General features: G+C 45.9%; 1 protein-coding gene across 1 annotated transcript; it reads right to left on the minus strand.

The window, feature by feature from the left end:
- Window positions 1–10745: 10745 nt before the first annotated feature.
- LOC125527121 lies at window positions 10746–11927 on the minus strand. The gene is made up of 3 exons (XM_048691688.1): window positions 11509–11927; window positions 11307–11423; window positions 10746–11229 (listed from the first exon to the last, which is right to left on the minus strand). The coding sequence occupies exons 1-3, from the start codon at window positions 11827–11829 to the stop codon at window positions 11152–11154; spliced, it is 516 nt and encodes a 171-aa protein (XP_048547645.1). The 5' UTR covers window positions 11830–11927; the 3' UTR covers window positions 10746–11151.
- Window positions 11928–13492: the final 1565 nt, after the last annotated feature.

Consider the following 13492-nt stretch of genomic DNA (forward strand, 5'->3'; position numbering starts at 1 on the left):
GTTGATCAACTTGATTCACTCTTGACTTAGTCTTGATCAACATTGAATCTTTCCAACTCTCTTCATTTGGATGATGTCTTGAAGGTAAACATGAATGATCACACAATCTTCTTCTTCAAGACATGCTTGCAATAAGCTCAACTCACACATGACCAATCTTTGGATAATTCCTTGAAAAGCACTTTGGCCATCTCAACTCACACATGACCAATCTTTGGATAATTCCTTGAAAAGCACTTTGGCCATCTCATAAACTCCTTGAAACCAACACATGGACTTCAAGACAATCCTATGGACAAATGCTTCAAATATAACTCAAGGCAACCGTTAGTCCATAGAGATTGTCATCAATTACCAAAACCACACATGGGGGCACCGCATGTCCTTTCAATCTCCCCCATTTTGGTAATTGATGACAATCACTTTCAAGAGAGTTTATATAAGGAATTATTTATCACCATGCAATGCAACAACCAACATAATGCATGTGTATGAGATGCAAATGCTTAGGTACAAAACCAAAGCAAGAAGAAAAAAACTCTCTAAACTTATCCACAAAACTCTCTGAAACTTCTCCCCCATTGGCATCGATTGCCGAAATGGGCGAAAAGCTTAGAAGGCCAATACAAATTATGTTCCTCCATAAGTTGTGTATTTCTCAATAAGAGAGTGGAATGCAATACACATATCCAACGGTAATACTTGGAGGAAGACCAACTATATTGAGGCACCAAGATTGCTAAAGGAATGATATGCCACAAGGACATAACAAAGAAAGAAACAAGCAATCAAGCAATCAAAAGGTACCAATTGAAGCAAGCAATCAACGGGTATCAATTGAACCAACTAGACCAAAGATCCTACGAGCTACATGAATAAAGGATATTATGATATGCGCGAAGGAGTGTTCTAAAGAAACTAGAGAAGCTCCCCATGATTTGTGCACACATAAGAATTTTTGTATTTGGATACAAAGTGCACAAAATAGGATCACAGCTCCCCCAAATCAATAGAAACTTACAACAAGTGCAGGTGAGCATATAGGAAACTAAGCCTAGTACATGTAACAAACACATGGTTGAGCAACAAGTAAGAGAGCCAACTTAAGAGTGGGCTCAACCAAAAAGATGTGTGTGAGTCAAGGCAATGCACTTGAGAAGACTAATGTACAGAAGAACATTAAGCAACAATAAAGTCTTCAAAGAATGAGGCACACGGTGCAAGGCCTATCATTCCCACACACAACTAGCAAATGGGTTCACAAGCTTACTAATACGCATATAGAGAACCTATGCTTGTGACAACCTGCGGTGAAGATAGAAGATGAAAAGCACATCAAGACGAGGGATGCCAATTAAAAACCTCGTAAAGATAAGCATGAGGAAAATAATCTTCACCACACACGAGTGCATCAAGATGCAACGATAGAAGACACGCACTCAAGGCAAAAGCTTTCACAGAGCCACCAAAGAAATAACATAAGAAAGACAAGGTGGACGTGAAAGAAAGGATATCATCTAGATATGCAACTTCTCTCAAGTGTATAAGATTCTAGGTAGACGAAATCATGATGATATATATATCTACAAAGAAGGATGTACACCCAAAATAGTTACAACACGAAGGAACAAGATATCCAAAATGAAGTCATACATATACCAATAAGATATTTGCTTGAGAGCATAGCACATGGCTAGATATGGTCTTATTGTATATAAATGAATTCCAACCACATGAACATCAAAGACATCACAACTAGCAACAAGACATCATTGTTGGGATGCTTTGAGAAAGGAAACAAGTATCACAAGAAAGAATGGATAACATGCCATGATACAACCTACACAAGGTTGATGCAAGAAATGTGTGCATGAAGTATATGAAGATACTTGTTACCGAGATAACATTGGAAGGATGTGGTAGATACCAATTGAAGGTACAAAGTAGTTCATTGATCATCCTAGCTTGACTCCAATAAGCACATGGTGACAACACCTTCCTTGTGTGTGAGCCGAGCATCCAATGCATCTCCACTTGTTCCTAGAACAACAACACAAACAAAATGGTACCCAAACTCATTGGGACCAAAGAGTTAGAGAACCAACAACACATAGGACAAACTCCACATAAATATGTGCATATAGATATGAAAATGAATTTCATGCAGATCTCATCCAATTTGAGACTTGGTGGAGTTTCCCCTATATATTGGGTCAAAGAAAGAAAACATGCCAAAGAAACTACAAGAAGTAAATATGCATGCTCAAGACTTTCAAGAACCGAGACCAAAAGACAAAGAAATACCAAGCGAAGAAAAGATACCAAATGAATAAATCATCACTTGGAGGATATCCATAAAAGATACATCAAGGAATGAGATATCCATTGATACACTCAAAAAGAAAGATGTCAAACTCCCAAAAGAGAGAATGGCTCCAAACAAACCAAGCCCTCTACAAAGTTTCATGATGGCACAAAGCACCAAAAAGAAACGGCTTGCCTTCCACAAACACACACTTGATAAGGATCACAAGATGAGTGTTTTATAGAGAATAGGATAGCTCCCCCAAGACTAGTGCATTATAGAGAATTTGCATTTGAATACAAAATGCACGAGGTGGGATCACCACTTTCACTATATCTAGAAAACACTAGACAAGGTCAAGAAATTAACAAGATCCACAAGTGGTATGGAATACAATGGGAGTTGACACAACCCTAGGCAAGAGATAAAGTAAATAAAAGCAAAGGCCAATGTAAAGATGATCAATAATTTCTACCACACATAAGTGAGTACCAATTGTCAAAAGACAAGAAGTATTTGGGAATAATTCCTGGTGGTAGATAACAAGGATATCCGACATCATCACACCAAACAAAAGCAAATTGCAACTTGTAGAGCTAACATGCCACCTAGGAACAAGATAATTTACAATATCAACTCTAGGTGACAATATCTCAAATGTACACATTTTCTAGGCTGGTAATATACACATAGCATATTACTCCCCCATAATGTGATACCAATAAGGATAAACAAGAGGCAAATAAAAGGATCCAACAAGAGATAATTAATGGACTATTTAGAATTTGAATTTCTCATGAGAAGACATACCACATAGCGACTAGATAATCTTGAAATATCAATACTAGATGGTATTACTCATGTACACACATTTATAGGATTGTGAGGTGCACAAAGCACATCACTCCCCCATAATGGGATATTCCATTAATCTCTCACAAGAGCCAACTAAGAAATAAACAAGATGCAAAAGGCTCAACGCATGACACACACGTACATGATGTGCAAACCAACACACACATACTTGATTGCTCAAGATAATCAAGTTGGCAGCACAACATATACACACACATGCAAGGAACAAAACCAAAACATGCAAGGGGGCAAGTAACTTTCAATGTAAGCAATTGAGGTACAAGTTACCGCAAGGAGGCACATTGGATATAAGATATAATCTTGATGATTCAATTGACTTGGCTTGAGACAATAAGAATGATGAAGTACCCTTAATTCTTCATAATGTAGCCAAGTCTCCAATGACCTCCAACATCACCTATTGATCAAGTTTGATCTTGTTGGTCCCCAACCAAGTTGGGTCCTAAGAGGTTAGTCACAATAGGCTTGGCTACCCAAATGGTTCTTTGCTTCAAACCACTTTGAGTACCAACAAACTTTGCAACCACATTGCCAACCTTATCCTTCCCAAGAGAATAAACATCATCAATAATAATTGGGTTGGATAAGTTACCACTAGTGCATGAAGAGGCGAGGTGACCTTTCTTGTGACATAGGTAGCAACGTCTACTCTTCACTTTCTTCTCACTTGATTTCTCAACTTGAGAAGCATAAGCTTGAGTCTTCTTGGGAAGAGGCTTTCCTTCAACTTGAGGTTGAGAATGAGAGTGTACTTGTGGCCGCTTCCCTTGTTGCTTGTCACTAATGGGCTTCTTCTTCAATGGGCAAGATCTAACATGATGCCCTTCTACTTTGCACTTGAAGCAAACAATCTTGGCCGAATTCTTGACTTGTTCTTGGCCCTTCCTTTTGTTCACCTTGGACTTCTTCTTCTTGTTGGAGCCACCTTTGTCATTGGGGGATTTTTGCACGCTCAAGATGTTGTTGAGAGTAAATTTCCCTTCATGACTCTTTTCCAAGTCTTTCTTCAAAGAAGTGACTTGGTCCTTGAGCTCTTTGATTTCCTCTACATGGTTAGTCTCAACACAAGTACTAGAGGAAGTATAAGCTTCATCATTAGAGCAACAAGGCAAGGAAAGCAATTCATCACAAGATGTACCAATGTTATGCATGGATGAATCGCGAGGACTAGCACAAGGCAATATAGCATTTTGAATAAAAGTGGTGCTAGTATCCACATGAGGCTCACTAGATGTTACCTTAGCAAGCATGGCCTCATGAGCTAACTTTAGCACATTATGGGATACTAGAAGATCATCATGAGAGCTTGTGAGCTTTACATGATTTTCTTCCAACATCCCATAATTGCTAGATAGCAACTCAAGTTGAGCCCTTAGCTCAACATTCTCCTTCAATATGGATGCTTCACAAGAGATAGAGTTAGTGGCACAAGCATCATCATTAGAAACAAGAGGAGAAGACAACTTGGCAAGCTCTTTTGAATATGAAGCTTCAAGTTGAGCATGAGACTCGGTGAGTTTGATGAGCTCACCCTTGATGACCCTTGAGCCATTTTCGAGGTGCTCAAAATCCTCAAGGAGTCCAGCATGAGCAACTTCAAGCTTAGCATTTTTAGTTTCAAAAACATTGGCCACCTCAAGAGCTCTATCATGAGATTCCTTCACTCTAGATAACTCTAGAGCAAAAGTCTCCTCAAGAGATTCCTTGGTGGTTTGTTCACGTTCAAGAGCTTGAGAGAGGTCTGCAATCTCATTAGCGTAATCACTCTCATGACCTTCCATTTTATAAATGGTGACCTCATGCTCCTCAAGACGAGATTCCAACTCATCAATATATTTCTTGCCCTCAATAGCAATAGACATGATTTCCATGAAGTTGGAACGAGCAATTTTATTCTTAAGAAGAGCTTTAAAAATTATTTCCCCCTTAACTTTTAAGGAGGCAACATCATCATTCTCTTCATCATAATCGACATCATCATCACTCTTGACATCATCAATATTATCACAAGATATATTGGGATTCAAAGTGGGAGATACCTTTGAAGCCTTGGCCATAAGGCAAAAAGCAACCGATGATGATGTAGGATCCCTTGAAGCACCGTTCAAGACCACATCTTGTTCCATGGAGTGTTGGGTTTCCTCTACACTGTTAGCACAACAACTCGAGGAAATAGATACATTTTTATCATGGCAACAAGACATAGCAAGCATATCATCATGAGATTTGAGCAAGCAATTTCTACAAGATATGCAAGAACTTTTAACACAAGCATGTGAAACATTTAGAGTGCTCGAAGTGTTAAAGTCCAAAGAAGGAGCATTGCAATAAGATAGTGATGAAGGATCATCCACAATAAGCATACTATCATTATTGCAATGACCAACACTACTCACCATATCATTACCTTGTGGCAAACCACATGCAGGTGAAGTAGAAGAAGTTGAGAAGACTATACGACCGGAGGTGGAGGGAGAACGATCATCCCCACAAATCTTGGACACACCATATTTTTCTTGAAGCTTTGTCCACAACTCATGAGCATCCCGGAACGGCATGAGTTGAAATATAACTACATTGCTCAAAGCATCGAAAAGCACATTAGAAGCTTGAGCATTGAGATAAGAGTTTTTCTCGTCCTCTAAAGATAATCTTTGGGGATCCTTTGGAGGAGAAAAACCCATATCTACAATTCGCTCTAAATTTGGGTCCATGACCCTAAAGAGATTAAGCATGCGAATTACCTAAACATCAAAATTTGTGCCATCGAAACTAAGAGTGTCAGAGAATCCTAAACCCCTAGTCGACATCCTTACTCTCTAGGCGGTTAAGCCCAATAAAGAGAGACGAGGCTCTGATACCAATTGAAAGATCGTGGATGTCGCCTAGAGGGGGGGTGAATAGGCGTTTTAAAATAATTACGATTTAGGCTTGAACAAATGCGGAATAAACCTAGCGGTTAATTTGTCAAGCACAAAACCTAAAACAACTAGGCTCACCTATGTGCACCAACAACTTATGCTAAGCAAGATAAGCAACTATGTGATAGCAAGATATATGACAAGAAACGATATGGCTATCACAAAGTAAAGTGCATAAGTAAAGAGCTCGGGTAAGAGATAATCGAGGCATGAGGAGACGATGATGTATCCCAAAGTTCACACCCTTGCGGATGCTAATCTCCGTTTGGGGCGGCGTGGAGGCACAATGCTCCCCAAGAAGCCACTAGGGCCACCGTAATCTCCTCACGCCCTCGCACAATGCAAGATGTCGTGATTCCACTAAGGGACCCTTGAGGGCGGTCACCGAACCCGTACAAATGGCAACCCTTGGGGGCGGTCACCGAACCCGTACACTTTGGCAACCCTTGGGGGCGGTCACCGGTACCCGTCAAATTGCTCGGGGCGATCTCCACAACCTAATTGGAGACCCCGACGCTTGCCCGGAGCTTTACACCACAATGATTGAGCTCCGAACAACACCAACCGTCTAGGGCGCCAAGGCACCCAAGAGGAACAAGCTCTAGGGTGCCCAAACACCCAAGAGTAATAAGCTTCTCAAACTTCACTTCCACGTATCACCGTGGAGAACTCAAACCGATGCACCAAATGCAATGGCAAGGGCACACGGAGTGCCCAAGTCCTTCTCTCTCAAATCCCACCGGAGCAACTAATGCTAGGGAGGAAAATGAGAGGAAGAACAAGAAGGAGAACACCAAGAACTCCAAGATCTAGATCCAAGGGGTTCCCCTCACATAGAGGAGAAAGTGATTGGTGGAAATGTGGATCTAGATCTCCTCTCTCTTTTCCCTCAAAAACTAGCAAGAATCCATGGAGGGATTGAGAGTTAGCAAGCTCAAAGAAGGTCAACAATGGGGGCAAAAACGAGCTCAAGAGATGGAACCATTGGGGAAGAAGACCCCCTTAAATAGGTCCCCACGAATCTGCCCGTTATGTACAGAATAACATAGGAGCGGTACAACCTCTATGAGCACCGGTACAACCGGTAACAGGCAATAAGCGGTACAACCGGCCCACAACCGCCCAACAACCGCACCACAACAGAGACCAGTCCGGTGGTAGAGCGGTACATGACCGGTACAACCTCCGGACCAATTCTGGAGCGGTACAACCGCTCCAAACACCGGTTGTACCGGTCAAGCGGTACAACCTCTCCATGGGGCGGTACAACCTCTCTGTGTAAAACAGGCAATATCAAAACAGCCACAACTTTCGCATACGAGCTCCGAATTCAACGAAACCAAGTTTGTTGGAAAGCTAATGACAAGGGCTAACACAATCTTGAGAGAAATATCAATAAGAAGCAAATGAGAAAAGGACCATAATAAAATGGTGAGAACCCTTCCTCGGATAAGACCGGTAAAACCTCCAACACCGAAAACATCATAGAAGATGCATGCGAACTCCGTTTTCGATGAACTCAAGCTTGTCATCAAGATGACCATAAGCTCTAAGACTCACAAATGGAACCAAACAAGAACCAAGAAAGATGATGCAAGGATGCAATGGTTTGAGCTCTCGACTAATGATACGATCAAGCTACTCCCTAGAGAGCCCCCCTTGATAGTACGGCAATCGATCCTACAACCCGGTCTCCCAACTACCACTATGAGACCGGTAAAATAGAAAACCTATCAAGGGCAAACCTTTGCCTTGCACATAGTCCACTTGAGCTAGATGATGATGATCTTGACTTCCTCAAGTTGGACCACCTTTCTTGATTGTGTTGGCTCGATGAAGACTAGTTGATTGCTCCCCCATACTCCACTATGGGTGAGCCACTCTTTGGCACATCTTCACAATTCCATTGACACCACAATGGACGGCAAGCTTCAAGCTTGATTGCTCCCCCATACTCCATTATGGGTGAGCCACTCTTCGAGTTGCTCCACTTGAACTTGCACACTGCAAACTTGATGACGATCACCACTTGATGTCATCCTCCATGGGTTGTATGAGATCTTCCTCTTGACGCAAGACCATGGAAACATACCTAACCCCACAAAGAACTCTCACGTAGACCATGGGTTAGTACACAAAGCGTAATGGACAATGCTTACCATACCATGGGATCACTTGATCCCTCTCGGTACTTCTTCTACGCTTTGTGAGTTGATCAACTTGATTCACTCTTGACTTAGTCTTGATCAACATTGAATCTTTCCAACTCTCTTCATTTGGATGATGTCTTGAAAGGTAAACATGAATGATCACACAATCTTCTTCTTCAAGACATGCTTGCAATAAGCTCAACTCACACATGACCAATCTTTGGATAATTCCTTGAAAAGCACTTTGGCCATCTCAACTCACACATGACCAATCTTTGGATAATTCCTTGAAAAGCACTTTGGCCATCTCAACTCACACATGACCAATCTTTGGATAATTCCTTGAAAAGCACTTTGGCCATCTCATAAACTCCTTGAAACCAACACATGGACTTCAAGACAATCCTATGGACAAATGCTTCAAATATAACTCAAGGCAACTGTTAGTCCATAGAGATTGTCATCAATTACCAAAACCACACATGGGGGCACCGCATGTCCTTTCAACGCTGCTGTCGGCGGTGGGGTCAGGGATGGGCCGACAGGCGACGGCGACGCATTTCAGGGCAAAAATCACCGGCGGACGGGCTGGCGGAGGTGCAATGAAGACGGTTGGGCGGTTGACACACTGCCGTTCCTTTTACATCTCCTAGAGGTGTAGATGCAAATTTGCACCGTGAGGTGTTGTGGTTTGCATCTTCGGGAGACGAAAATGTATTATTATTATTATTTGCATCTACACTATCTGTTGGAGAGGTATTTTAGGCCCCAGAGATGCAAAAGATAGTTATTTTGCATACGTCTACGTAGTGAGATGGGCATGTGCAGTGAAAGCGAGCTGGTTCGCGTACGTCTACGTAGTGAGATGGGCATGTGCTGGGCAACACATCAATTAAGCTGCCAGTTTGTGTGCTTTCGATCTACTTATGTGCTTCATCTAGCTTTGTTTGGATGAATCAATCTAGCGTGGTCTAAAACTAACGAGCAGTATATGTTTGCATTTCCATGAAGAAAAGTATATGCTTATATATATATATATATATATATATATATATATATATATATATATATATATATATATATAAAGTTGGTGCCAAATCAAGGTGTGGCGGCTGCCACACCTTGCCCACTGGGCTCCTCCGCCAGTGACCGTCCAGCAAGCCTACGATGGAATTACTCACGCACGGCGGTGAGCATCATGAAATTGGTGATGGAGGAAGGTTGATGATGACGATGGCGGCGGATTCCCCTCTCTGGAGCCCCGAACAAACTCCAGATCAGCCCCCCGAGAGTGTTTAGGGCTTGGCGGCAGCTCCGTATCGTAAAACGCGATGAATCCTTCTCTGTGATTTTTTCCTCCCTGAAAGTGAATATATGGAGTCAAGGTTAAGGTCGGTGGAGCGTCAGGGGGCCCACGAGGCAGGGGGCGCACCCAGGAGGTAGGGCGCGCCCCCACCCTCATGGCTAGGGTGTGGCCCCCCTGACGTGAATCTTTATTCCAGTATTTTTTATATATTCCAAAATAATTCTCCGTTGATTTTCAGGTCATTCCGAGAACTTTTATTTCTGCACAAAAATAACACCATGGCAATTCTGCTGAAAATAACGTCAGTCCGAATTTGTTCCATTCAAATCATGCAAGTTAGAGTCCAAAACAAGAGCAAAAGTGTTTGGAAAAGTGGATACGACGGAGATGTATCAATCACCTCCTCACCCGAGCTCGACGTGGCTCCATCGCTGATATACAGCTTTGCGGACCTCCAAGGTGGCTCACCAAAAGTGAAGCCATTGCCGTTGAACGAATCAGATTGGGGCAACACCCCGGACACGCCATCGAACTCCAGATCTGACACCCCACCACGACTAAGGCGCCGAAGGAGGAAACCATATCTGCCATCCACGAACCACGAACCCAGCACACGTTCCGTCTTCTAGATGTCGTCGATGCAGACCACAATCTGCATCCGCTCCTGAACTACCTCCCAAACTCCACGCCGCCGCTGGAAGGAGACAGGTCCACCACGAGGATGCCGCCGTCGCCACGCCATCCTTGCTTGAAAGGAGGTGTTCATGGCTTATTGGCTTAACTGTATTTTCGCCTTCATCCAAGATTGTATTTCTCATGATTGTTACCAAGATTTGGTTAATCAATAAAGCTCCTCCCCCGCAAAAAATAATGATCAATAAAGATCCTAATTTGCAAAAAGAAAAGGACACCTACGTAATCAGAGGACATACATAAAACAATGCATCTAGAGTGACAAGACCCAACTGCCCCAAGGATCTATTTAGTTGGTCTTGAACGCTGGGAAGAGACAAGGACATGGTCGCTAGACATGCATTCAGCATGGCAACAAATGTAATTACCCCCTAGCCTCGTGAGGGTTTATGCTCGATTATGTTAACATTAAGCACAACCAGCAAAAAAGGCTGGTACTCTAGAACAAAGACGATTACATGTTAAAGAAAATGAAACTTCAGAGCAAAGGCGACTTTGCGCAGCAACTTGCAAGTGTGCATTGATGGATTCGATATATTCATGAGCCTTCATATACACACTCACAACGATATCTCAGGGAAAACTGAACGGAGACACTTCCTCCATTCAAACGCAGAGTTCAGACGGCGAATGCTCCATGTGCAGAGGAGGGAGGGAGCAGGCAAGATCTTCTGCTCTTAGTCCACCTGCTGCTGTTTTTCCAGTGCTAACCCATCTGCTCTGCTCGATCGGCAACAAATTTACCAAAAACGAATACTACTAAGTACCACTACCTCTGTTCATTAACATAAGACGTTTTGGCAGTTCAAATTAAACTGCCAAAACGTCTTGTATTAATGAACACAGGGCGTACATCATAAGTATGTTCAGCGTGTTCATTGCTCTCCCAAGAAAACCAAATCAGAGGAAGCCGTCCCTGCGGTCCTGCTCCTCGGCGTCCTTGTTCGCCGTCTGCACGGCCTTGTACCACAGATACCCCTGGAATCCAGACAACTCCTCGATCAAGAAGTGCAAATTTAGTGTAGGATCGATCTGGGTATAAAAGATGGACGTACGGAGGTCGGGATGCCGGTGACGGCGAAGAAGCCGAGGATGGGCGCGTAGAGCGGGCTGTCGGTGCCCACCACGCCGAACACCGCCCGCCCGTTCGTGTACTCGAATATCGACCCGATCTGCACGCGGACGCGACGGTCAGCGGATCCCTTGAGCGGAGGAGGAGGAGAAGAAGGGGGATAAAGAAGGGTTGGAGGAACGTACGGCGGCGATGGCCGTCACGGCGGACGCGAGCAGGTAGGCGTAGAACGGGACCTGGGCGGCCTCGCCGTCCTGCCCCGAGGCCCCGCCCTCGTCGCGCGCCCACGGCGGGGGCTCGTCGGAGCCTGGCCGGGCCCAGGAGGGGACCTTCTCGTCCGCCTTCTTGCCCGACGACTTGGCGGCCGCGACCACCAGCCTTCGGCGCGACGACGACGGCCGCGTCGCGCACGGCGCGGCGCCCGCTTGGGAGGCGAGGCGAGGTTCGGGCTTCCGGCTCGGGCCGACGCAGCGCGAGCCGCAGAGGGAGATGGCTGCCGCGGCCATGGATGGATGCGAGCGCGAGGTCTTGCGGTGGGAGAGCTTGGAGCGCGGTGTGTGTGGAATCGACCGGGCGAGTGTGGATAGGACGTGCGCGGCGCACGGTGCACGGTTCGTCCTCCAGGAAGGTGGTCATCTGGGCCTACGTGCCTGAACGGGCCGGCCCGATTAGCAAAGGGCACAGCCCATTTACTAATCGGGACTTGGTGGGCCGTGCCATGCCGGTTAGACGTGTCGAATATTGCATGATCCAGGAAGCCGTACTGCTCAGATGCTCAGGTCAAAATACTATCTACTAGATCAAGACTTTTTGGGATGCGTCACTTGGCTCTAATCCATCACTACTGCTTGTAACGAGAATTGGATTCCAACAGTGGAAGGTTCAATATTGTTGAGTGGATTTATCGAAGCATCGTTAGAAACGTCAAACAAACAAAGTTGCGTGATTTCTTCCCGCCAATGGATGTTGAGGAAATTGTACAGACTCCGCTAAGTACACACCAACTAGATGACTTCTCGGCTTAGCAACCAAAGGCCATCGGGTATTCATAGTGAGATCATCACATCATCTTCTATTAATAAGTATATATAAAGTAAGAGGGAAGACTAGTTGGAAGGGAGACCTGCGAATTCTGACGATTGGCGGAGGGGAAAACCGTCTACTGCGCTATAGCAAGTGCAAATCCGAGCAAAAGGTTGTGTTGTTCTGTGGAGATTGGCACGCTATTCCTTTCTTTCGTGGATCTATAAAACACATAAATATTGCATCGTTAAACATGTGCTCCATCTGCGGCGATGAAGATACATAACACCACTCGTTAGGGCATCTCTAGCCGCGCCCTCAGGAAGGCCTCCCCAGACGATTTTTCGCGCCGGCGCCGAAAAACGGCCCAGTCACGCCCCCAGGAGCCCGATTCTCGCCGGCCTGGGCCGAAAACAGCGCCGGTGGACCCAGGCCGAACCCGGCGCGCTGGGGGGTGCCCAGGGACGCCGATGCGAGCTGTTTTGGCGCGAAAAAGCCGCGGGCCAGCCGCGTCAGCGACACGGCGCCTCATCTTCCCCCAACGGCCTCGGTTCCCGCGGGGAATCAATGCCAAGGCTGCCGCCGGTCAGCCTTGCCATTGATTCCTCACGGGCGGCGTGTCACGGGACGGCGCGCCGACACCTCCCCTCCCTCGCACGCGTACACACGGGCGCGGCGCGGCTATATAGCCGGTGGCCTTCACTCGCCTGTGCCCACACCAGCCCCGCCCCTCGCCGCCGTCCAGCCCCTCCCTCTCCCTACCTCTCCCGAGCGCCGCCGCCCAGCCCCTCCCTCTATCTCTCTACCTCTCCCGAGCCCGTCGCCATGGCAGAACGCTTCCTCGGAGACGAGGCGGCGGCCAACGGCTTCGGCCGCCGTTCGCTCCGCGAACAGGAGTCCTGGCTCCTGTTCCAGGCGAACATCCCGGCGCCGCCGGACATGTGCGCCGGGCCGACGGGGTGGAGACTCAGCGCCGGGGGAGTGCCCATTCCCCCGTTGCCCGACGCCGTGGCGAAGCCGAAGTACTTCGCCGAGGAAGTCGAGGTCGTGCGCGCCTCCCTCACCGACGCCCAACTCTCCCTCTCCCAGTACGCCGCCGACAACCACGCGGCTTGGGCGGCGTATTTCGAGCGCCGCCAGCAGCAG

The sequence above is a fragment of the Triticum urartu genome, unplaced genomic scaffold, assembly GCF_003073215.2.
Source record: "Triticum urartu cultivar G1812 unplaced genomic scaffold, Tu2.1 TuUngrouped_contig_2936, whole genome shotgun sequence".
Lineage (NCBI taxonomy): Eukaryota > Viridiplantae > Streptophyta > Magnoliopsida > Poales > Poaceae > Triticum > Triticum urartu.

What these genes read in the sequence shown, in the direction of transcription:
- LOC125527121 (XM_048691688.1), bottom strand. Translation starts at nt 11,829, where the DNA reads ATGGCCGCGGCAGCCATCTCCCTCTGCGGCTCGCGCTGCGTCGGCCCG. An exon ending in CCGTGACGGCCATCGCCGCC is followed by an intron (nt 11,424 to 11,508) that starts GTACGTTCCTCC and finishes GTCCGCGTGCAG; the next exon opens with ATCGGGTCGATATTCGAGTA. An exon ending in TCACCGGCATCCCGACCTCC is followed by an intron (nt 11,230 to 11,306) that starts GTACGTCCATCT and finishes TCTGGATTCCAG; the next exon opens with GGGTATCTGTGGTACAAGGC.